Below are 26719 nucleotides of genomic sequence, written 5' to 3' on the forward strand. Positions count from 1 at the left end.
CAGACAGCTAGATACACCTACTTATATTTTGGGAGGCAATAGATTGCATTTAGTTCAAATATAAAACAATAATTGTAATCCGAGGATACTGTTAACATGCAAAAATGATTGGTAACTAAATAGCAGAAGAATAACTGCAGATTACATAATGTTACACTTAAAAATTGTACACTCAATGTAGGCTACTGCCCCTTTAAGAGCCAAAATAGATTTTGTTGTGATTCTCACCAAATATGTTGTCTTTTCACACTATTCAAACCCCACAATCGACTAAACAGCTTGAGAAGCTCTCTTAGCCTACAGATCACATATTGAAAACAAATCATTTGAACTAAAAACCACACATATTCTGGAATTTCTAAGCATCCTTGACAATCGTTAATCAACATCCAAAAACGGCAATACGTTTTTTGCTTGAACCTGCACATCATCATCTTCTCTCTTTTGGCACCAATGTGAGGGCTTATGCCAGGGGAAACAACGTTTGCAGTAATCTAGGTGTGGGGCGGGAATAATGACAAGGGAACCTGGGGAGCTTTATGTCCACATTGTCCTATTAAAGGGAACCCAAACTCAGACCCCCTCTCGAACCAAAACTAAACCCCCTCTCGAACCAAAACCAAACTCAGACCCCCTCTCGAACCAAAACCAAACCCCCTCTCGAACCAAACTCAGACCCCCTCTCGAGCCAAAACCAAACTCAGACCCCCTCTCGAACCAAAACCAAACCCCCTCTCGAACCAAACTCAGACCCCCTCTCGAACCAAAACCAAACTCAGACCCCCTCTCGAGCCAAAACCAAACTCAGACCCCCTCTCGAACCAAAACCAAACTCAGACCCCCTCTCGAGATGGCTCTAAGTTCAGTTAGTTTCAGGGGCTCTTTTGAGGGGTTTGAGTCCCTTTGGAGTGTTCACACTGCACAAACAAATTCTGCAAACCGCACTGAGTTCAAACATTTTGCTGAAAGGGACTACGTGTAAAAACACTAAGAAAGGGAGTTCCAAATCTCTCTGCCAATAAAAGCACATTTTCAGTTTTCCCCTCTCTGCTCAGACCACTCCCAGGCAGTCCTAGCAAAAATCTTGCTTGAGAAATTGCCCTTTGCTAAAAATCTATTTTTGTTTATTTTTGACCATAATTGAAAACAATCACAGTAAGGTACTCAATTGTTACCGAGAAATGATTTGATATTGAAATAAAAATGACTACTAGGACCTTTAAGAGATTGTGAGGGCCTTCCTTCCTCATTGTCCACCTTGCCATCCATGAGAGGGTGTGTGTGTGTGTGTGTGTGTGTGTGTGTGTGTGTGTGTGTGTGTGTGTGTGTGTGTGTGTGTGTGAGATCATCAGCACCACACTCCAGACAGTGTAATGAGTCAAAGCTTAACAAAGCTTAACTTTGGGCATTTGGGGTTTCTTGATGTTTCCACCATCAGATCAGAGCCCATTTTCTCTGTGGGAGAGAAGGAAAAATGAGTTTTTTTACTAGAAGGCTGTGTCTGAAAATGTTACTTAGTCTTCGAATCCTTGCTTCCTCTGTCCTCGTTTCATCCATACCCGAGGAAGGGACTTTTGATAATCTCCTCCAATACACTTTGAGACAAAATTAGCGTGCTGTGCTGTTCTGAATCTACGAAGCTATTCTATTCCATACTCACTTGAGGATTTGCTCCAAGGTCTGCGAGTCGCAGAAGAAATGGCTCCAGCCCATCTTGATGGTGCCAACGATGACGTTCTTCTTGAAGGCGTCAGAACCCAGCTCCTGTAGAGCTCCTCACAATCATTTAGAGGGATCTGGAACACACCCAGCATGAAGCCCGGGATGGCACCTGAGGAGGAGGAGAAGGATATTCAGCCACATGTGGAGGACGACGGAAGTACATTTAACAAATGCTTCTTTGTTAGGCTATTTAGACCAACAGGTTTTTAGAGGAGAAACATACATAAACACACACCCTTGTAAATATACACTATAAGCACTACAGCCTCCCTTGACACTCCCTCCACAAGGAATCCAAGATGCTATCTAATAATGGAACCACAATGTAAATCTCATTCTTCGAGTCCCCCATATACCAGCTTGGGTCAAATACTATTTGATGTCATTGCAAATACTTTATCTGTAATTCATTGTGCTTGCCTGGCTATTGTCCAATAGAATAGTCCCAAAAATGGATAACCTTGCACATTTGTCACTCCAGGCAGGCAAGAGCAAATGCTCAAAATAAATGTGAAAGATTTCAAATAGTATTTGAAGTGAACCCAGGTCTGAGGCTTAGAGAAGAGAGCGGCTGGATGGGAGACTAATTGCCGGCAGGATAATCCGTTATGGGCATCATTACTCAGGGATGATCCATCCACAGCCATTGACTAGGATTAAAATGGCCACTAATGAATCAACCATAGTGAGAGGCACAGGCAGATATCTGCTAGCTTCCTCCAGCACCAGCATCACCTGACCACATGGAATATACAGTGCATTGAGAAAGTATTCACAACCTTTAACTTCTTTCACATTTTGTTGTTGTTACGATCGGTGAGAGATGGATTGGACCAAGGTGCAGCGTGGTAGGCGCACATTTGACTTTTATTCAACTACACACAAACAAGATCCCACAAAACTAAAGGTTAAAAAAAAGGCTGCCTAAGTATGATCCCCAATCAGAGACAACGATAGACAGCTGCCTCTGATTGGGAACCATACCCGGCCAACAAAGAAATAGAAAAACTAGAATGCCCACCCAAATCACACCCTGACCTAACCAAATAGAAAAATAAAAAGGCTCTAAGGTCAGGGCGTGACAGTACCCCCCCCACAGGTGTGGACTCCGGCCGCAAAACCTGACTCCATGGGGGAGTGTCTTGGTGGGCATCTAGCCTCGGTGGCGGCTCCGGATCGGGACGTAGACCCGGGACGTAGACCCTCATCTCTGTACCTCACACAAACAATTATTTGTAAGGTCCCTCAGTTGAGCAGTGAATTTCAAACACAGATTCAACCACAAAGACCTGGGAGGTTTTCTAATGCCTCACAAAGAAGGGTACTTATTGGTAGATAGCAGACATTGAATATCCCTTTCAGCAAGGTGAAGTTATTAATTACACCTTAGATGGTGTATTCATTTTTTCCTGAATACAAAGTGTTTATGTTTGGGGCAAATCCAATACAACACATTGCTGAGCACCACTCTATATTTTCAAGCATAGTGGTGGCTGCATAATTTGTATGGGTGTCCTTGTAATTGTTAAGGACTGGGAAGTTTTTCAGGATAAAAACATAAATGGAATTGAGCTAAGCACAGGCGAAAACATGGTTCAGTCAGCTGTCCAACAGACACTGGGAGACAAATGCACCTTTCAGCAGGACAATAACCTAAAAAACAAGGCAAATCTTAACTGGAGTGGCTTACCAAGACGACATTGAATGTTCCCAAGTGGCCTAGTTACAGTTTTGACTTAAATCGTCTTGGAAATTTATGGCAAGACTTGAAAATGGCTGTCTAGCTATGATCAGTAACAAACTTGACAGAACTTGAAGAATTTTAAAAAGAAAATAGTGCAAATATTGTACAATCCTGGTGTGCAAAGTTTATAAAGACCCAGAGTCACAGCTGTAAATCGCTGCCAAAGGTGATTCTAACATGTATTAACTTGACTTATGTAAATGAGATATTACTGTATTTAATGTTCAATACATTTGCAAAAATGTCTATGAACATATTCCCACTCTGTTATGGGTTATTGTGTGTAGATAGGCGAGACTATTTTTTTGTGTATCCATTTGGAATAAGTCAAGGGGTGTGAAAACTTTCTGAAGGCACCGTATGTGACACGCCTGCATCATCTTGCCCTGAGACAAAATGTTACTCTGATTCTCCAGTAGCCTTTCCTCCGTTTCTCACCAGTTGTCAGACCCCTACTACTACCTGCTCTAAAATACCAAACCTATCTACTCCCAGCAGCTCCTTCCTAATCCAACACACAACCCAATTCCAAAACCAGCAGGAATTCCCCAAAGCTGTTTCTGCCTTCCTGCTCCACTCCCTCTGGGGCCCAATCCCTTCTTTGGGAGAGGAGAGAGAGGATGCCCCTGGGTTGGCGGCCGCTGCTGCCAGCCACCATCCCAGAAAAGAGACCCTTGTCCCGAAGCTGGCATGGCAGGGTGTACCCAGACCAGCGTGACCAAAGTGGGCAGCCGACAGCAGATGTGGTGGTCCAGATGTGTCTGTCCTTAATGTGTGCACTTCACTTAGCCTATCTGGTGGAAGGGGATTACCCTGTCCATTGACTGCAGCACACACTTGCCAGCTGTGTCTCTCTCTCTCTCACACACACACACACACACAGGCCGGCCATCTGAGCGCTAAGGGCTAGACTGGCTACTTTCAACTGGAGAGGTTTAAGGAAATGGATATGAAAGAGGGGAATAGGGGCAGAGGGGCAGGCAGACAGAGAGAGAGAGCATGTCTGGGTCAGATGTGGAAGTTCTGCGGTAGCTTCTTTGCGAGTGGGGAAAGCATTAGTTCTCTTTCGACTGTGATAAAGAGACATGGCCAGGATATTGAGGAGAGAAGAGAGGCAGGGAGTTATGGTAAACAGCACCACAATGTGGTGGTTTAGCCTAAGATCCTAGAATATTAGACAGACTAGACCGACAGACAATACACGACATGATAGCCTACAGTCTGCATGTCGTTGGATTTTTAGGGATTTCCTTTTCTCTGGAATCGCTGGCTTTTACTTGAAAACTCTAGTATAAACTGGAGACCATTGTAATCAAGTCTCAAATAAGAAAAGAGATCTGTTGAATTGAGAGCATGCCCAAAACAGTACAAAAGGAAAGGATAAATAGACCAAAGATTTGACATCCATTTGCCCTACAGGCCCCATAATGTTCCATTATAACCTGTGGCCTGGCGTGCAATGCAGGGTACAGATTAGAGAGCAGGGCTAAGGGCCAAGGCCAGTACAGGAACCAGTGATAGAAAAAGTACCCAATTGTTATTAAAAGTAAAGATACCTGTAACGGCTGTTGTCGGGAGAAGGAGAAGACCAAGGTGCAGCGTGGTAAGTATTCATAATACCTTTTAATAAATATGAATACTTGGAGAGAAAAACAACAACCGAACAGTTCTGCAAGGTGCAATACACAAAACAGAAAACATCTACCCACAAAACCCATGTGGGCAAGAGCTACCTAAGTATGGTTCTCAATCAGAGACAACGACAGACAGCTGTCCCTGATTGAGAACCATACCCGGCCAAAAACAAAGAAATACAAAAACATAGAAAAAAATACCAGAATGCCCACCCTAGTCACACCCTGGCCTAACCAAAATAGAGAATAAAAAACCTCTATGGCCAGGGAGTGACAATACCTTAATAGAAAATGACTCAAGTAAAAGTCACCCAGTCAAATACAACTTTTTAAAGGTCTAAAAGTATTTGGTTTTAATTATACTTATGTATCAAAAGTCAAAATCATTGCAAATTCCTTATATTAAGCAAACCAGATGGCACCATTTTCTAGTTGTTTTTATTTATGGATAGCCAGGGGCACACTCAGACATAATTTACAAATGAAGCGTGTGCTTACTGAGTCCGCCAGATCAGAAGCATTAGGGATGACCAGGGATGTTCTCTTGATAAGTGCTTGAATTTGTCACATTGGCATGAACGAGTCGGGAGACAGGCGCAGGATTGCGTAATAGTTATTTTTTTTATTAAGCCTAAATTACAGCGTGCCGTGTAAAGGCACAGGGACGAAGAGCAAACAAACGTAACAAAACACAGGGTAGAAACCCAAACAAAAGAGCGAGGAGTACCTCGAATAAATCACACAAGCTCACAATGATTAACATACGGGACGAGACCCATAATCAACTGCGCAATCCACAACGGCACGAAAGCCATAACACACAGCACAGGTACTCACACGCTCCAACGGACATTGTAACAATAATCAACAGCCCAATGGAAACCAAAGGGAACACTTATACAAGTACTAATCAGTGGGAATAGGGGACAGGTGTGCATAATGAAAGTTCTGTAGGGAGCCGTGACAGAATTCAACCATTTTCCTGTCCTTCCAAGCATTCAAAATGAAAGTACTTTTAGGTGTAAGGGATAATGTATGCAGTAAAAAAGTACATTATTTTCTTTAGGAATGTAGTGAAGTAATAAAAATATAAATAGTAAAGTACAGATACAAAAAAAAAACAGACTTAACTAGTACTTTAAAGTATTTTTACATCAGTGCCAGGAACTGGGTAACCCATGGGTGTGAAATGGGTTCAGCCAAGTACTGTAGTGACTGGGAGGAGCGGCTCTGTTTAGGTTAATCCACCCTCCCTTACTGCAGGCCAAGCTGCCCTCACAAACAGGCATGTGGGTTTTTCTATAAATAAAGAGGCCAATGTGTGACATAAGGGTCACATTTTCAAAATGGTTTGATACACATTTAAAGATGATTTTCTTGCAGATTCACAGGAATAAAAGTATAGGTAGGCACAACGAGACCATAACTCCACCTAGCAACAACAAAACATCTACTGCACATGTTATTGAAAATGTCACAAGAAGCATAGAGACTGCATGTTTCTTTGTCGAGGGTTAGTTGCCAGGTCTTTTTGTGCTTCTATCATTTACAGCCATGCTAAACGTTCCTAAAGAATGAAAAAGATAAGCAACAGCATTTATATATATTTTAATAGTTCATATAATAAACACAATAATTGTAACGGAATTCCTCTTCTTCAGAGGAGTAGCAAGGATCAGACCAATGTGCAGCGTGGTAAGTGTCTATAATGATATATTTAATAAAAGCAACAGAGCACTGAACAAAATAACAAAAGTACAAACTACCGAAACAGTCCCATATGGTGAAAACACTAACACAGGATACAACCACCCAGAAAACACAATAGAAAACAGGCTACCTAAATATGGCTCGCAATCAGAGACAACGACTGACACCTGCCTCTGATTGAGAACCACACTAGGCCAAACACATAGAAATATAACAGAACAAAACATAGAATGCCCACCCCAACTCATGCCCTGACCAACTAAAATAAAGACATAAAAGAGGAACTGTCAGAACGTGACAGTACCCCCCCGCCCCCAAAGGCGCGGACTCCGGCCGCAAAACCTGAACCTAATAGGGGAGGGTCTGGGTGGGCATTTACCGCGGTGGCGGCTCTGGAGCGGGACGTGGACCCCACCATAGTCTTTGCCCACTTATGTGGCACCTTAGGAGTGGCGACCCTCGCCACCGACCCCAGATTGGGGACCCTAGCAACGGGTCCCGAATGGACGGGAGACTCCGGCAGCTCCGGAGTGACGGGAGACTCCGGCAGCTCCGGAGTGACGGGAGACTCCGGCAGCTCCGGAGTGACGGGAGACTCCGGCAGCTCCGGAGTGACGGGAGACTCCGGCAGCTCCGGAGTGACGGGAGACTCCGGCAGCTCCGGAGTGACGGGAGACTCCGGCAGCTCCGGAGTGACGGGAGACTCCGGCAGCTCCGGAGTGACGGGAGACTCCGGCAGCTCCGGAGTGACGGGAGACTCCGGCAGCTCAGGAGTGTCGGGAGACTCCGGCAGCTCAGGAGTGTCGGGAGACTCCGGCAGCTCAGGAGTGACGGGAGACTCCGGCAGCTCAGGACGGACGGGAGCACCTGTAGGGAGACGGGGAGACAGCCTGGTGCGGGGGGCTGCCACCGGAGGGCTGGTGCGTGGAGGAGGCACTGGATAAACCGGACCGTGGAGGCGCACTGGAGGTCTCGAGCACCGAGCCTGCACAACCCTACCTGGCTGGATACTCCCCGTAGCCAGGCCAGTGCGGCGATGTGGAAAAGACCGCACTGGGCTGTGCTGGCGAACCGGGGACACCATGCGTAGGGCTGGTGCCATGTACCCCGGCCCGAGGAGATGCACTGGAGATCAGATGTGCCATGAAGCCGGCTCAGCGGCTGTAACGCACCGGGCTATGCCTGCGCACCGGGGACACCTTGCGCCTCACGGCATAACACAGTGCTTGCCCAGTCTACCTCTCTCCACGGTAAGCACGGGGAGTTGGCTCAGGTCTCCTACCTGACTTAGCCACACCCCCTCCAAGAAACTTTTGGGGCTGCCTCTTGTCCCAGCCGTGCTGCCGTGCAGATTCCTCATACCACCGCCGCTCAGCTTTAGCTGCCTCCAGCTCTGCCTTGGGGTGGCAATATTTCCCAGCCTGTGCCCAGGGTCCCTTGCCTTCCAAAATCTCCTCCCATGTCCATGAGTCTTGAGATTTCTGCTGCCCATTACCACGCTGCTTGGTCCTTTTTTGGTGGGTGGTTCTGTAACGGAATTCCTCTTTTTCAGAGGAGGAGTAGCAAGGACCAGACCAATGTGCAGCGTGGTAAGTGTCCATAACGATATATTTAATAAATCAACAGAACACTGAACAAAATAACAAAAGTACAAACAACCGAAACAGTCCCGTATGGTGAAAACACTAACACAGGATACAACCACCCAGAAAACACAATAGAAAACAGGCTACCTAAATATGGCTCGCAATCAGAGACAATGACTGACACCTGCCTCTGATTGAGAACCACACTAGGCCAAACACATAGAAATATAACAGAACAAAACATAGAAAAACAACATAGAATGCCCACCCCAACTCACGCCCTGACCAACTAAAATAAACACATAAAAAATGAAATAAGGTCAGAACGTGACAATAATAGAATTCAATGTGTTCTGTCAACCAAATAATTGACAATAATTACAATAATAATAATTGACTGACCTTCATGTCTTAAAGTAATGATGGACTGTCATTTCTCTTTGCTTATTTGAGCTGTTCTTGCCATAATATGGACTTGGTCTATTACCAAATAGGGCTATCTTCTGTATACCACTCCTATCTTGTCACAACACAACTCAAACGCATTAAAAAGGAAAGAAATTCAACAAATGAACTTTTAAAAAGGCACACCTGTTAATTGAAATGCATTCCAGATAACTACCTTATTAAGCTGGTTGAATGCCAAGAGTGTGCAAAGCTTCATCAAGGCAAAGGGTGGCTACTTTGAAGAATCTTATATAAAATATATAAAATAACACTTTTTTGGTTAATACATGATTCTACATGTGTTATTTCATAGTTTTGATGTATTCACTATTATTATGCAATGTAGAAAATAGAAAATAAAAATAAAGAAAAACCCTTGAATGAGTAGATGTGTCCAAACTTTTGACTGGTACAGTCAGGTCCATAAATATTTGGACATTGACCAAGTTATTCTTGTTTTTAGCTGTCTACCACAGCATATTGGAGTTGAAATTAATTAATGGATATGAGCTGAAAGTAATTCCAGCTTTAATTTGAGGGTATTTACATCCACATCGGGTGAACGGTGTAGGCATTACAACACCTTTTTTTTTTACACCAAAAGTAATTGGACAATTGGCTGCTCCATGGCCAGGTGTGTGTTAATACCTAATTTAGTTAATTTACAAGTAAGCAGATAAAAGGTCTAGAGTTGATTTAATTTCAAGTGTGGCATTTGCATTTGTAATCTGTTACTGTTAACCCTCAATATGAAGTCCAAAGAGCTGTCACTGCCAGTGAAGCAAGACATCATTAGGCTGAAAAATCATTAGCAAAAATATTAGGTGTGGCCAAATCAACTATTTGGCACATTCTTAAAAAGAAAGAACACACTGGTGAGCTCAGAAACACCAAAAGGCCCAGAAGACCAACGGAAAACAACTGCGGTGGGTGACAGAATAATTATTTCCTTGGTGAAGAAAAACCCTTCACAACAGTTGGCCAGATCAAGAACACCCTACAGGAGGAAGGCGTATCTGTGTCAAAGTCAACAGTCAAGAGAAGACTTCACCAGAGTAAATACAGACGGTTTACCACAAGATGTTAACCATTGGTAAGCCTCAAAAACAGGAAGAGCAGATTAGTTAGCCAAACAACATCTAAAAAAGCCTGTACAGTTCTGTTACAACATCATGTGGACAGATGAAACAAAGATCAACTTGTAACAGAATGATGGGAAGAGAAGAGTATGGAGAAGGGAAGGAACTGCTCATGATCGAAGCATTCCACCTCATCTGTGAATCATGGTGGAGTTGCTGTTATGGCATGGGCATGTATGGCTGCCAATGGAACTGGTTCCCTTGTGTTTATTGATGATGTGACTGCTGACAAAAGCAGCAGGATACATTTTGAAGTGTTTAGGGCTATATTATCTGCTCAGATTCAGCCAAATGCTTCAAAACTCATCGGACGGTGCTTCACAGCGCAGATGGACAATGACCTGAAGCATACTGCGAAAGTAACCCAATACTTTTTTAAGGCAAAGAAGTGGAATGTTCTGCAATGGCCAAGTCAATAGTCTGACCTGAATCCAATTGAGCATGCATTTCACTTGCTGAAGGCAAAACTGAAGGCAAAACGCCCCAAGAACAAGCAGGAACTGAAGACAGCTGCAGTAAAGGCAGAGCATCACCATGAAAGAAACCCAGCATCTGGTGATGTCTATGGGTTCCAGTCATTGACTGCAAACGATTTGCAACCAAGTATTAAAACTCACAATTTAATTTATGATTATGTTAGTTTGTCCAATTACTTTTGAGCCCCTGAAATGTGGGGGACCACATATAAAAAGTGCTGCAATTCCTACACTGTTCACCCGATTTGGATGTAAATACCCTCAAATTAAAGCTGAAAGTCTGCACTTTGCCTGAACAATACCACAACATCAAGATTAATTTTGTTCCATCAATATGGTGCATTACAACTAAAACCAGATTTACCTAGCTCGGTGGAGACCCTAGGAACCTTAAGACTTAGGTGTCTATACTTCAATAGCAAAGTTAGATAACACGGAAGTTTATGAAGTAGGGCCTTGTAAACACAAATGGGAGAAATGTAGAGATCTATGGGTCTTTAGCGAAGTCCCGCCAACCTTTTGATACGGGATACAGTGATGAGTATCAAAGCTGTCGCCAGTAACAACACAACGGTGACTATGGTAGATGGCATTCAAAGGTTTACAAGTAGTAGCAGCTGCACTTTGATTAATACTATCACCGTAATCAAGAACAGATTAAATAAAAGGTTGACTGAATAATCTGCTTCCTGCTGCTTAGAGAAAGACACAATCTGTTTCTGTAGAAAAAGCCCATTTTAAATCTTAGCTTCTTAACCAGCTTATCTATGTTTTTTAAAGATCAAATTCATATCAATCCAAATGCCTAAGCATTTATATGCGGGAACACGTTCAATTGGAGAACCATCTCTGAAACATACTTAACGTGAGTTAAAGAACAATATGAATTTTGTTTTGCCGCATTAAGCACACGTTTAAAATCAACAAGGGATTTGTGCATAGCTATAAAATCTGACTGTAGTTTTGGCAAGGGAAATGGATGTCAGTAGAGACAGAGAAACTATTTTTTTTATAAAAATGGCCACTCCCCCACCTCTACCCTGTCTGTCAGCTCTGAACACATGACAACCCCTCAATGGGAGGTCAGGGTAGGATGTGAAGGGCAGGTGAGATGGGAGGCAAGAGGTGACTTCATTGGGGAGAGGTCTCTGCAAGGCAACCCTGGCAAATCAGCCAGAGAGTGGCAGCACAGTGGCGAAGCAGTGGCACAACAACCATGCAGATTGTGACCTATCCAGGATACAATGCAATGTCTCAATGTGTTTACTCTGGACGTCCAGCTCAGACACACATTCCTGAATAAGCTGACAGTTTCCACACCGGAAATTTGTCCGGCCAATTATCCCAAAACTGTCCAAAATAGGTGCAGCTCCTACATGGGATGAAACGTACACCGTAGTCTCTGAGAGTGGTAGCAGCCAATATGGAAAAGTTCAGTTTACCTGTGCGGTGGAAAGTTGGAAAAAACGATAGGTTGGAGAGGAATCAGCTAAAAGTCAATCAATCCACACAGTGTGATAGTTAGATTGAATCACACAGTTTGTGGGATCCCCACAGTTATAGGCAACAGGCCAGAACGCAACCACAGACTCAAATAGAGTCATCACTAGGACCCACAATGAACACAACCAAGGCACAAAACTTGCCAGCATAACAACAGCAAGGAGAGAGCGGTGATTTACTCAGTGCAATTAAATGCTGGGGCCCATCAAAACAGCAATGCAATGGAGGCTGTGTTACCAGTATGATAGTCAGGAGGGTGGCAAGCGCTACACCGGGCCGCAGGAGAGTCCAAAAGAGTATATCCAAGTGGAGTTCAAGTTTGACAGTAGTCCAAAAACATCCAAGACAAAATGTCAAGTGGAAGGATGAAAGAAGCAGTAGGCTCAGAAAATACCCAAGTGCAGAATAGGGTGCCCAGGTATATCCTAGTAGGACTCAAGAGTTTCAGCAGGCCTGTTTTATATGTCTCCTTAAAAACGCTGTATGCAACATTGCACTATTGTTCAATGTGTTCACAGACAGATAAAAAAAATAATTAAATAATTGAGACAAAAATCCATGAAAAGGAAGGACCTCTGACCTTCTCATCCAATGGGTTTTGAGAAGGAGACGAGGAGAGAGGATGTGACAAATCAAGGAAATTAAATTGAGATTCTCCCAAGCACCAAGGAATTAAGCATTTGACAACTATTAAAGCCCCCATGCAGTTTTGGTAATTGTATTTAAAAAATCTCTGTATTTTTGATGAATCACTGTGTGTGTTAAAATACCTCCAAAATAAAAATGCTATCCTTTATTTTCCTGAGCCTTGAAATGCTCAGTCTGATTATGTGGGTGTTAAGAAACAAATCTGAATATATTTACATACACAGCTCTGATTGGCAGTATATTCATGACAAGATATAAAACACAGTCATTTGTTGATTGTATCGGACACTGTACTGCATTAATCAATCTTGTCTTCTCTTTATGCTTTGGGTCTACAGTCAGCACACAGCTTCGGGGCTTTGAGTGAGCAAGCCCTACAAACCAATCGGTTGCACTGCATACAGTTTTCATGGGCCTTGTTTCGTGTGCACCTGTCGCAGGGGTCGTGTAATCTCCCTGAAGCGGTTGCGTGGCATGGTCTCTCAGAAAAAGGCCACCCCATACCTATCAAACCATGACTCCACATCCATGCTGTTTCCGCCGAGTGTCCTACAGACATACAAGTGTGCAAAAACGGCTTCATTTTCTGTGCGCATGAGCAACAGTGTAATCTCTGGTGTGCTGCAACATCGGCATATCACATAAACTCATCACTCTTTTCTATCCAAACCGTGTCACCCCTCCCAGATTCCGGTCTCACGGTGGCAGTTGCGATCATCGTCTCAGTTGGCTCTGTTCTGTTATTTTTTTGCGGAGATGCTCCAAGGGGAAATTATATACAATATTTACAATTTCCAGCCTTTCATAATAAAATAATTTGACTGCCCACAATACCCACAATTCTTCATCAAAATTACACTATTCTAAATTCAATCACCCTCTTCACCCCCCCCCCCCCCCCTCATCATTCAGTTCACTGAAGTCACATGCACCATTATCAGTTTCTATTGCCCATTCATCCATTGATGACAGAATAGTATATTTTAATTCTACGTTTATTATGTTACTAGTTTTTGCTTAGTAGCCAGAACAATGCTGCTCCGCAAGTGTTCGTGTGCTGAATGCATAGACAGCACGGATATTCTTTGGAAATAGAGCTGCACCTCTTGAATTACGAGTGTCATTTGACAAAGGTAAGTGCAAACCAAATGTTTTACCTGCATGTGACTCTGAAGGAGGATTTGATAAAGTGATGCTCCTTTCCCTGCATCTGTAAATGACTGATAGTCCCAATATTGTCACTCATCAGATTATTGTTAATTGAATCTGGTCTATAGGCTAACTCTTATTATGTGTAACAAAAATATGTGGGTATAGTTTAGGTTTAGTTCTCGATGGGCTGGCTGTGAAGGCTGACTGGCATCGTTTGTTTCCTCCTCATCAATTTAGATATAGCCAAGGATATGTTTTGCATCATTCTGAAGGCCTACTGCAACACATAGCATGTTTTAATTTCCCTTACAATACATGTGATTAGTAGTAGTTACAGTAAATAAAACAGTCCTGTTATAGCTTCTTTTCGCAAAGTCAAGCGTAAAAGAGAATGCTATCAACCTGCGAGCCGCGTGGTCAAATTATTAACATGAGCACCAACCCTAATAATAGGCATAACACAACCTCGTCATTACACTATTGTTGTTCTAAATTAAATCAACCTCATCGCCCTCATCATTCAGTTAGGCCTAATTTAAATTTGATTGTGAAGTAAGGTGCATAATTACTGTCCATTCCATCCATTTGTCATTCATTCAGTGGGCTGGCATCATTTGCGTCGCTGGATAGAGTCAAGGATATGTTTTGGACAATACATGTGATTAGTAGTAGTTACAGTAAATAAAAAAACAGTCCCATAACAGCTTCTTTTTACAGAAGCAGTGTAGTGTAAAATATAAACACTTAAAAAGTCAGGGAAGGTGCAGGACATACTTGTTTCGGGGCTGCTTTTTATTTATTTACAAAATCAAACTTCAGTGGCCATTGGTATATGGAGGTTCTAGTGTTAAAGGACCAAAGAGTTTGGTCTGCGTCGTGTTTTCATTTTTGCCATGGAAAAAAATGTCACAATACTGATATCGTCCTGGCCTTACAACCCATGTGTGTGTGTGCTTGTGTGTGTGTTTTCTACTCTCCAGGGGACTGATTGCCCTTCAGACTCTGCAGAATCTGGAAGCCCTGACAGGCAAACCCATCTACCAACTGTTTGATTACATCTGTGGTGTCAGGTCCTACTTGATATCTGGGTTATAGAGTGTGTGTGACAATGTGCCTTTGAGCCATTGCCATGTCTGGAAATTTCCCTCAATTTCTCCCTACACGAACAGACTGATCGTATGGTACAAACATTTGCTTGCTAAATAGACTATGATTTCGCTAATTGCCTCAAACGGTGCATTGTATCATGTAAAGAACACAAATGCCAATGTCTGGTAATAATTTCATTTATTTAGAAATATTTAGCATTCGTAATTCTTCTGTTCTATCGCCAACTTGTTCTACTCACCACTATTTGTACTTGGTTTATCCCATTTAAGGGGTGTTTCATTGTTACGCTAAAACATTAATGTTTGTGCAAATAATGTCTTTGTTTTCATTAATGAGTTAACAAACAGCCGTTGTCATTGAGAATTTCTGTTTAAAGGTGAGAAGGGTTTATGCCAGGTTAGGGAAGGTCCATTTAGGATCCTTATTCTCCGCATTCATGGAGGGCTGCTTGTCAGACAACATACTGTTTGTATAACTCTGCCATATTCATCTCAGATGTGTGAGTTTATGGACATTTTGCAGTTTGTTTGAGGCATCTTGCCTTAGTCCTTGTGTGGAGGTTATTCTGCTAAAGACCATTTAAGTTTGTAGTTTTCAAAATGATATATTTGACAATTATTTTTTACAATTTTTCATTGCTTGTATATTTTGTAAATACAACCTCTGGATCCAGTCTTCTCTGATCACTTCATGTTAAACAATAAATATATGTTTTGTTCGATAAAGTTCATATTTATATAAAAAAGATCTCAGTATACATTGGCACGTTATGTTCAGTAGTTCCAAAAACATCCGGTGATTTTGCAGAGAGCCACATCAATTTACAGAAATACTCATTATAAATGTTGATGAAAATACAAGTGTTATGCATGGAACTTTAGATACACTTCTCCTTTAATGCAACCGCTGTGTCAGATTTCAAAAAAGCTTTACGGAAAAAGCAAACCATGCTATAATCTGAGTACGGCACTCAGAGACCAAACAAGCCTAAAAGATATCCGCCATATTGTTCAGTCAACATTAGTCAGAAATAGCATTATAAATATTCACTTACCTTGATGATCTTCATCAGAATGCACTCCCAGGAATCCCAGTTCCACAATAAATGTTTGTTATGTTCGATAATGTCCATCATTTATGTCAAAATAGCTACTTTTGTTAGCGTGTTTTGTAAACAAATCCAAAGTCACGAAGCGTGTTCACTAGGAGCAGACGAAATGTCAAAAAGTTCCGTTACAGTCCGTAGAAACATCAATCTTTAGGATGTTTTTAACATAAATCTTCAATAATGTTCCAACCGGAGAATTCCTTTGTCTGTAGAATTGCGATGGAACAGAGCTCGCTCTCACGTGAACGAGCGTCACGAGCTCAAAGCATTCTGCCAGACCTCTGACTCGTTCCCCTCTCATTTGCCCCACTTTACAGTATAAGCATCAAACTAGGTTCTAAAGACTGTTGACATCTAGTGGAAGCCTTAGGAAGTGTAACATGACCAATATCCCACTGTATCTTCAATAGGCAATGAGTTGAAAAATGACCAACCTCAGATTTCTCACTTCCTGGTTAGATTTTGTCTCAGGTTTTTGCCTGCCATATGAGTACTCACAGACATCATTCAAACAGTTTTTAGAAACGTCAGTGTGTTTTCTATCCAAATATATGCATACATTAGCAACTGGGACTGAGTAGCAGGCAGTTTACTCTGGGCACCTTATTCAGCCAAGCTACTCAATACTGCCCCCAGTCATAAGAAGTTTTAATGGGGTTCTTCAATAATTATGCATAACAGTTGATTAATGCGCATTTGATGTCTTGCTGTTTAGTTATGTGGGGAAATTATAGTGCAACATCAGCTGATTCAGGAAATGTTTTCCTGAATGACAGACAAGTGATAAAGAGCTGGTGTGATAATGCACACGATTGAACAACAGCCAAAGTGTGGTAATTAATGTTGATCTGGAGAATTGACCGACATGTTGGTGTCTACGCTGTTAAGTCGGTGAAGATAATTAACCTATGTCTTGGACAACATGTTCCTGAGGTAAGATTACGGTCTGTATATGTTTTGATCATTTTTTTCCCGACTTAAAATGGAGCAATCGGGAACTGCTTGTTTATTCATTTTTCAAAATATAACTGCATATTAAATCAAAACACACCACTTGATATTTCAATTTTCACATGTGGGTGGGGTGAAATGTGGAATGCCTGTCATTGGTTAAGTGCACAGCCAACACTTCCTGTACTTTCAAAGTAGTTCACCCTTCTAATGCCATTATATGAATCTATTAATTCATCAATTAATAGCTCCCCATACCATGCCACTGTGCCAAGATAAAGTAAGATTTCTAAACATCTGCTTAAGATTTAGTGTGTATTGACTTATTAATGAACTGCTGTTACTGTAAATAGTTAGCTGACTCATATATTCTAGTTACCTAACTAACCATTGGTAATCTTATTCAATGATGCCATACAGCCGAAACAACAGTATCTATCTAGAGATATGCCCTGGCTATATTTAGTCAGTGGTTGCACATCTAACTAGCTGGAATGAATCAAGGGTGTGAATAGTAGACATGTAAATGCTGTGGGTGTGTCCAGCGTACACCTGTGCAAATCCATGTGTGTGTATAGCAATGGAATGTAACAACCAACCAATGCCTCAAGTCGTGATGTACAGTAGAAGGTCCATCACACACCCGGAGGGTTGTGGGGGTCCTGCCCAGAAGCCACCACTAGCCGCTATTCATAGACACTTATGGAGATCTGAGAGGATTGGACAGGTGTAAGCAATACATTCCATCAAGCCTTTCAGAGGGTAAGGTGGAGCTCTCACCATGTCACCACCAGCCATAAATCCCTCTCAGATCTCCACAAGTGTCTAGACTCTGGACTGTAGGGGCTAGGGGTTGTTTCTGAACAGGCCATGGGTATTAGGTAGCAGAGTCAGTCAGTCTGGCACAGAGACTGGTAATAACATCCGCCAGTGCCACACACACAGTCAATGGAGAACATTGGATAAACTTGAACGCAGTCACCGTTTGACAAACCACACAGACACACAAAAAAAAACACACAGACACATATTACTGTACCTGATTCGCCCTCCGTCGAACCCTGATGCCCAGGCCTTTAACAGGGTTGGTATAACCCACCAGAGTGAGGGCCTCCCTGACCTCTGCTTTCAGAGACGGATTCTCAGCCTGTCGGAGACAAAGTTGGCACGGTAATACTACATGGTGAACATACACTCATTTATTCAGTTCTACATTGCTAGTTTTTATGCAAGGCCAGAAACAAAGGCCCTGGGTTAAAATGGGTTAAGTGTCCAATCGAAAAGTCCCTACAGATAAGACTATCTGTAATATAAATAGCCTATATGATAAGGGAACAAACAGGGCAGTGCAAACTCGTTTTGGTGATTTCTGGTAAATCATCAAAATAAATAAATCACATCTCGTTTTTGGACATAATTCTGCAGTTTTTACCTGATTAAGATCTATATCATTGGAAATTAATGTTACGTTTATATCCCTAAAACTTAAGTTGATAATGATTCTGTCGCTGCTTCCTGTTGACAAGACATTTTGATAAATAGCCCAATGTCAAAACACCGTTTTAGCATGTCCAAATCAATAACAACAAGTCCTGCAACGGACAGGCGAGTATAACAAAATCAACAGTACCAAACCAAATATATGAATCTGTTTAAGGCAATTGATTTTAATTTATTGGTGATGACTGTAAACTAAAGATCACCAATCTGAAGCAAAAAGGATATGTAATGTTGTAAAAAAGCAAGCTTCTGTAAAGTAGTAACCCGTTTTCTCCACCATAAGGAAATTTGAGTAATATAACATAATTCAATATGTCAAAGTAATTCAATATGTTAATTTATGATGATAGTAAATAAAGCACACACACATTTTTACAACAATGACATTTATTTATTCCTAATTTAATCATGAGAGTAAAAAATGCTCCTAAGCACAGTTTAACCAAGCACTCTAGAGTAGAGCATCCATAAGTTCTGTGCAGTAGGCTGAACATTTAACATCCCTACTACATAGTAAGAGAGTTCTCTCATTGACTGACTCATCTTATATAACATTATGGACGCTATGCTGTTGCCATAGCAAAACTTGACATTTAGGAAGGCATCAGAGAGCTTAAGGTTGTGTCCCAAATGCCACCCTATTAAATAGTGCACTACTTTTGACTAGAGGTCGACCGATTATAATTTTTCAACGCCGATACCGATACTGATTATTGGAGGACCCAAAAAAAGACGATACCGATTAATCGCCCGATCTTTTAACATTTATTTGTAATAATGACAATTACAACTATAATGAATGAACACTTATTTTAACTTAATATAATACATCAACAAAATCAATTTAGCCTCAAATAAATAATGAAACATGTTCAATTCGGTTTAAATAATGCAAAAACAAAGTGTTGGAGAAGAAAGTAAAAGTGCAATATGTGCCATGTAAAAAAGCTAGGAACACAACAAAGCTAGGAACACAATGTGCCAGGAACACAACGACAACAGCCACCCTCGAAGCAGCGTTACTCATCGCTCCACAAAAGCCACGGCCCTTGCAGAGAAAAGGGAATAACTACTCCAAGTCTCAGAGCAAGTGACATTTGAAACGCTATTAGCACGCACCCCGCTAACTAGCTAGACATTTCACATCGGTTACACCAGCCTAATCTCGGGAGTTGATAGACTTGAACTACACCATGTGTAGTTAACTAGAGATTATGATTGATTAATTGTTTTTTTTATAAGATAAGTTTAATGCTAGCTAGCAACTTACCTTGGTTACTGCATTCGCGTAACAGGCAGTCTCCTCGTGGAGTGCAATGTAATCAGGTGGTTAGAGCGTTGGTCTAGTTAACTGTAAGGTTGCAAGATTGAATCCCCCGACCTGACAAGGTAAAAATCTGTCGTTCTGCCCCTGAACGAGACAGTTAACCCACCGTTCCTAGGCCGTCATTGAAAATAAGAATGTGTTCTTAACTGACTTGCCTAGTTAAATAAAGATTAAATAAAAGGTGTTAAAAAAAAATATTGGTGTCCAAAAATACAGATTTCCGATTGTTATGAAAACTTGAAATCAGCCCTAATTAAATCGGCAATTCCGATTAATCGGTCAACCTCTACTTTTGACCAGAGCCCAATGGGCACTCGGCCCTGTTCAAAAGAAGTGCACTATAGGGTGTAGGGTGCCATTCTAGACCCAGCATAGAAAAACAACACATGCAAATCAGCTGCCCCAGAATCTCACCAGACACAACATGATTATGAAGGCAAAAAAACAATGCTGTACTGCATGCTGCTCTGATGTGAGGTGGTGTCAAAATGAAAGATTTAGGGCTAGAGGACTTGATCAGGATGGACAGATTGGACACACTGCCTGAAACACGCTCTAACAAGATAACTGGTCAGTGGAGGCTGGTGGGAGGAGCTATAGGAGGATGGGCTCATTGAAATGGCTGGAATGGATTAAATGGAACATTTTCAAACACATCAAACATATGGAAACCACATGTTTGACTCCGTTCCAATCATTTCATTCCAACCATTACAAATAGCCCGTCCTCCTATAGCTCCTCCCACCAGCCTCCTCTGTAACTGATATGTCCTAACATGACTTTGTCGGTAAAGACTCTAATTCGCAACTCAAAAGGACAGTCTCTGACACCTCTGTTTCACCACGCTCAGCACCGGGTCTGCGTTGCACCAAATGACGGGCGTCATCTCCACCCTTAACGCTAACCCAGAAATCCCTTCTTTCAATGGTGCCCTGTTCCTAAGAGCAAAGCAATAAATAGATCTTGACCCGAGGATGCATGGCTCAGAGCAGCCGCTCCCTCTGGGTGGAAAAAACACAAACAAACATCACAATTCCAATTCGGGTTAGGCCTAGTTTCATTAGCACCATGGCAGCAACATTAAGACTTCCAGTTTTCTGAGTTAGTGTTCAAAATAAAATGCGTTAAGAAGCTATGTGTATGATACGAAATCAAGAATTTTTGCAGCTTTGCATAGTGCATAATGTTAAAATAACGTTACAAAAAATGTAAACTAAAGATAATTATTACTTTACACAAGATAAATAATATTATAAGGTGGAGCATGTTGATAAATGGTTCTAGCTTAAGTACACTGAACAAAAATATAAACTCAACATGTAAAGTGTTGGTCCCAGGTTTCATGAGCTGAAATAAAATATCTCAGAAATGTTCCATAGTCCGTCCTCCTGCCAGGTGTGGCATATCAAGAAGCTGATTAAACAGCACAATGCCACAGATGTCTCACGTTTTGAAGGAGCGTGCAACTGGCATGCTGGCTGCATGAATGTCCACCAGAGCTGTTGCCAGAAAATGGAATGTTAATTTCTCTACCATAAGCCACCTCCAACGTCATTTAGAGAATTTGGCAGTAGGCCAACTGGCCTCACAACTGCAGACCACGTGTAACCACGCCAGCCCAGGACCTCCACATCTGGCTTCTTCACATGTGGGACTGTCTGAGATCTGGACAGCTGATGAAACTAACAAGTATTTCTGTTTGTAATAAAGCCCTTTTTTGGGGAAAAACATATTCTGATTAGCTGGGTCTATGTCCTCCCAGGCTCACCCATGGCTGTGCCCCTACCCTGTCATGTGAAATCCATAGATTAAGGCCTAATGAATTTATTTCAATTGACTGATTTCCTTATAAGGACTGTAACTCAGTAAAATCGTTTAAATTGTTCCATGTTGTGTTTACATTTTTGTTCAGTATTTAAATTAATGTAAAGAACAAAATATTTTACAGACCCTATTGATGTAGCACTAGAGTATATATATATGATGTTATTTCTTGGACGACTGCACTTACAAAGAAAGGCACTATCTAGAACTGTCACGCCCTAGCCATAGAGTGGCTTTTATTCTCTATTTTGGTTAGGCCAGGGTGTGACTAGGGTGGACATTCTATGTTCATTTTCTATGTTTTCTTTTTTCTTTGTTGTTTGGCCGGGTGTGGTTCTCAATCAGAGGCAGCTGTCTATAGTTGTCTCTGATTGAGAACCATACTTAGGTAGCCTTTTCCCACATGATTTTTGACGCAGCTGTTTCGGTTGTTCCTCGTGTTACTTTGTATTTAGTGTTCAGTTCTATTTAATAAAAATGACGAACACGTACCACGCTGCACCTTGGTCCTCACTTTCTTCCACCAACAGCCGTTACAAGAACCTAAAGGGGTTATTTGGTTGTCCCCATAGGAGAACCCTTTGAAGAACCCTTTTTGGTTCCAAGTAAAACCCTATTGGGTTCCATGTAGAACCCTTTAACCGGAAAATACCAGATACCTTTCTCCATCCACTCATTGTAAAATATATATTTTTTAAAAATTAGGATGCATATAGTGTTCTTCATACTGTAGCTACTGTCTTTGGTTTCAGTTTAATTCCGTTTTCGATTTCCACTCTTTTCCCCCTTCGCATCCAGTAGTTGGCAGCAATAAACCTTTTCCGGTGTAGTCCGCCCTAAACACCACCAAAGAGGAAGGTGCGCAATGGAGCATCAAAATATCAAAAATAGTGCGACTTAACTGAAGTTATCCTTCGCAATTCAGCAAAAAATGTAAGTAAAACTGTATTGTTGCAGTTTTGACTCTTCGCATAACTCCATGATTAGGGTAATTCAATCATTGTTTTTTGGCAATCAAACTTGCTAGCGTTAAATTGTGAACTAACATCAGCTAACATTAATTAGCAAACGTTAGCTAACGTTATATAAGATAGCCAACATCATCACCAGCAATGTGTCGTTTGTTGTGCCCTTATCTTTGGATGAATGAAAAAAATACAAAATATCGCTAATATCGTGTCAGTTCAGGTTAACTGAGTTGTCTTAGCTAACGTTAGCTAGTTCAACCAGGCTCAATCTGCCTGCCTGTCTCCATCAATACTGTTAACTAGTTTCGTCAAGATGCAGATGATCGGAGTACGTGTGATATCACTTTTCTCAACTCAAAAAACGGTTGATAGTGAAATATATCACACGATTAGCTGAAACTACATGATGTGGGAACAGTGGGGTATTTAGGTTGGAGATTACATCAATGCTAGTAGTATACCTGCCCACTCATTTGCATAAATAATACAGGGAACTGTGGTCTCAGTTGATGCATTGTACGTTTTTTTACACGCGTGTGCTGTATTGTAGCGTCAACTGTTCTTCTTCTCCTCCCATATTTACTCTACAGAAGCCACCAGCACCATGGCAACTTCACAGTCAGCCTTCGCATTTGCAGTTTGTATCCTGATAATAACAGAGTTAATACTGGCCAAAAAGGACTACTATGACATATTGGGAGTGCCGAAAGATGCCAACGAGCGTCAGATAAAGAAGGCTTTTCACAAGCTGGCTATGAAGTATCACCCAGACAAGAACAAGAGCCCAGATGCTGAGACAAAGTTCAGAGACATTGCTGAGGGTAAGCGTAATATGGATTTCCAGGTGAACAAAGGAGAAGAGCAGTCCCGGATAAAGTAAATTAAGAGTCAATCTGGTTTATTATAAATTGCAAGTCCAGCACAAGCAGAGGAACATGTCTAACTGGCCTTCTCTGAGCAGGCCCCTATATCCTAATCAAAAAGTGCCAAGTGTTCTGTCGAAAGTCAAAACAAAAAAGGCAGTGACTTTGTCAGGCTGCTACAGAATCACACAGTGTTCACAGAATGTCATCAATGCAATACAACAGTGCGTCCATGTACCTCCTGTCTGGAGTCAATCGCCATCAACAGATATGAGAATCCCTAACATTTGGCTTCCAGTCTAGCAGCCATCAACCCACACCTTGAGTGTAACTCTGCAAAGGATTTTCTATTACAAAAACTCTTAAATATGCTAAACATTGTGTTGATCATGCCAAATTAGATAAGAAGTTTAGTCATCTTAAATATTCCTGTTACAGGTTGATACATTACTGCCGTGCCTTTATTTATGGAAATGTCTACTCACGTTCCAGCGCTTTCTTTCTTTCTTATTATTGTGTTGTTGTTTTTTTACACTACTGCTAATAGAATCATTGGTATGATCTGAAACCCTTTTTTGCAACTCTCATCTACAGCATATGAAACATTGTCAGACGAGAAGAGGAGACAAGAGTATGACCAGTTTGGACATGGCACATTCCATAATGATGGAACCAAAGGCAGAAACGGTCCAAACGTCCACCAGCCCTTCAACTTTGGCGACATGTTCAAGGACTTTGATATTTACAGCCAGAACCGACACGCCCTTCACAAGAGGCACTTCGAGGATCACTTCCGGGCCCACCAGGAGGCCCATCACAGCAGACACAAGAGACACTCCCAGGGGGCTTTTGGAGCAGCGGGTGGTGGTGGCTTTGACGGCATGTTTAACGACATGAAGAAGTTTACTTTTCACAGGGACACTACTAAGCAGACTGAGAGCAGGTTTCAGAGTACTACAGCGAAGCAACACTGCAGAACAGTGACACAACGCAGGGGGAACATGGTCACCACGTACACTGACTGCACTGGCTCCTGAGGACAGGGGCAAAGTCCGTATCCACATCACTTGGGTTGTGTTCATCAGGCATGAAATGGAAGAAAGCGGTTTGAGATGGGGAGGTACTATCTGAACCAGTTGTGGCTGATGGGAGGAGCTATTGGAGGATGGGCTCATTGTAATGGCTGGAATGGAATTAATGGAACGGTATCAAACACATGGAAACCACGTTTGACTCCGTTCCTTCATTCCATTCCAGACATTTTTTAAATGTTTTTTTATTTTACCTTTTATTTAACTAAGCAAGTCAGTTAAGAATAAATTCTTATTTACAATGACTGCCTCCCCTAACCCGGAAGACGCTGGGCCAATTGTGCGCCGCCCTATGGTACTCCCGATCACAGCCGGTTGTGATACAGCCCGGGATCGAACCAGGGACTGCAGTGACGCCTCTAGCACTGAGATGCAGTGCTTTAGACCGCTGTACCACTTGGGAGCCATTACAATGAGCCCGTCCTCCTATAGCTCCCCCCACTGATCTGCACTTGTCCAATAAGAAAAGGTTGTTTTTGTTTTCCATTGCACAACATTTTGAAATGTTTCTCTATGGTGTGCCCTAATGAACATGACCCTGCAACAGCTTGCAACTGAGTAGGCATCTGGTGGGAGCTAGGTGTTTTTGTTGATGCTGTGACCTAAGTGCTGGTCATTTCTACTTTTTTGAGTTAAAGTAAGTAGCTAATGAAAACACTTGAGCAGACACTGTTTGTAAAACAATCAATAATAATAATTCAAGCACTGAACAGATTTTGAAGCTTATTGCTCACAGTTTACATCAAGTATAGTTAAGAATTTGAATGTGGTAGAGGAGAATATTTTTGGGAATAGTGTTAAGAAATTGTTTTAAAAATCTATTTGACCAACGTTTCACAAACTCGGTGAACGTTTTGGTTTTTGCCCTAACACTTCACAGCTAATTCAAATGATCAAAGCTGGATGATTAGTTGATAATTTGAATCAGCTGTGTAGTGGTAGGGCAAAAACCAAAACATGTACCCCTTGGGGTCCCGGTGGACCAAGTTTGGAAAACCCTGCATTAGACTATCATTCTATGTACAGTTTATTTAGTACCCCTCTTGAATATTTACAAAGGCTCTTACTCGTTAGCCAAAAGTGTTGAGTAACTACTACCACTCCCAGACATTTTCTGTGTGCATTTAGTAGTTTGTATAGCCTACACAACTTCATTGTGTGACTCCAGCAACCTTTAGTTGGAACAAAACGGTGTGGACAATGACGCTGGGACAGGTTTGCTTTTGGTTGATAGATGGAGAAAAATGTCAGATATGTCCCCTCAGTTTGAACATTTAGTGAAATTATAATGCAGCATTTTTATGTACTGCTTTGTAAAGGGATGCTCACCACTTGTAGTTGAAATTGGGTCAAACTATTCAGCTCTACAAGAACTCGTATGGCCATGGAAACACATTGGAAACTACTTGCAGTTCACGTAGCCAGCTGTTTCTGTTGCTGCTGTGTGCTGGCCATTGCTTCTTTGTCAACATCTTTCCTCCTGTCTGCATGGACCACTTGAATTCATCAGCTCACGTTGGTGTAAATTACAATCCAGTGTTGTTCATCCAACAGCTCATAAACATCTGTTACCTGTTTCCCTAGACTGTAGACGAGAAATGTATGTTTTGTTATGTAAATGTGTAAAGCCAGCACTCTTTTTTCCATCTTTTTTTTTGCCACTGTTTGCTGGCTTTATCGTTGTGATACCTTGACCCATATAAGCACTTTCATTATTTTAATCCTTTGGATAAAATGTTTTACTTTGACAGAAAATTTGTGTATCGTCCCTGTAAATAAAGTGTTAAATAAAATATCAGAAAATAAACTTTATTTGCATTCTTTTTGCGTTGTGCTGAATTTTGGCATGTGTGTATGCAACCTCATAGTATATATTTTGTCTTTGGTAATGCCAAGGAAATTCCCAACCCTGATTTTCTCAATACATTAATCCGTGCCTAAATATTTTGTTAAGTGACTGTTGTCTTGGAAAATACATTTTGCTCCACATTGGTGCAGCATGAATCATGTCAACGCTGGTAAATGTATACTGAATAAAAATATAAAAGTAACATGTAAATTGTTGGTCCAATGTTACATGAGCTAAAATAACATTTCCGTACGCACAAAAAGCTTATTTCTCCAAAATGTTGTGCACAAATTTGTTTACATCCCTGCTAGTGAGCATTTCTCCTCTGCCAAGATAATCCATCTATCTGACAGATGTGGCATATCA

At 41.6% G+C, this 26719-nt stretch overlaps 1 protein-coding gene and 1 long non-coding RNA gene across 2 annotated transcripts; one reads left to right on the forward strand and one right to left on the reverse strand.

Annotated features, from left to right (window-relative positions):
* Nucleotides 1-1660: 1660 nt before the first annotated feature.
* Nucleotides 1661-22385, reverse strand: LOC118964321 (uncharacterized). Its single transcript, XR_016495874.1, has 3 exons — nucleotides 22075-22385; nucleotides 17970-18077; nucleotides 1661-1831 (listed from the first exon to the last, which is right to left on the reverse strand). It is a non-coding gene; the product is annotated as an uncharacterized LOC118964321 (long non-coding RNA).
* Nucleotides 22386-22392: 7 nt separating this feature from the next.
* Nucleotides 22393-26311, forward strand: LOC110524688 (dnaJ homolog subfamily B member 9). The gene is made up of 3 exons (XM_021604551.3): nucleotides 22393-22515; nucleotides 23141-23371; nucleotides 24008-26311. The coding sequence occupies exons 2-3, from the start codon at nucleotides 23155-23157 to the stop codon at nucleotides 24448-24450; spliced, it is 660 nt and encodes a 219-aa protein (XP_021460226.2). The 5' UTR covers nucleotides 22393-22515; nucleotides 23141-23154; the 3' UTR covers nucleotides 24451-26311.
* The last annotated feature ends 408 nt before the right edge of the window (nucleotides 26312-26719 follow it).

This window comes from Oncorhynchus mykiss, chromosome 1, assembly GCF_057628025.1.
Source record: "Oncorhynchus mykiss isolate SJ-2025 chromosome 1, ASM5762802v1, whole genome shotgun sequence".
NCBI lineage: Eukaryota > Metazoa > Chordata > Actinopteri > Salmoniformes > Salmonidae > Oncorhynchus > Oncorhynchus mykiss.

What these genes read in the sequence shown, in the direction of transcription:
- LOC110524688 (XM_021604551.3), top strand. Translation starts at nt 23,155, where the DNA reads ATGGCAACTTCACAGTCAGCCTTCGCATTTGCAGTTTGTATCCTGATA. An exon ending in GTTCAGAGACATTGCTGAGG is followed by an intron (nt 23,372 to 24,007) that starts GTAAGCGTAATA and finishes TCTCATCTACAG; the next exon opens with CATATGAAACATTGTCAGAC.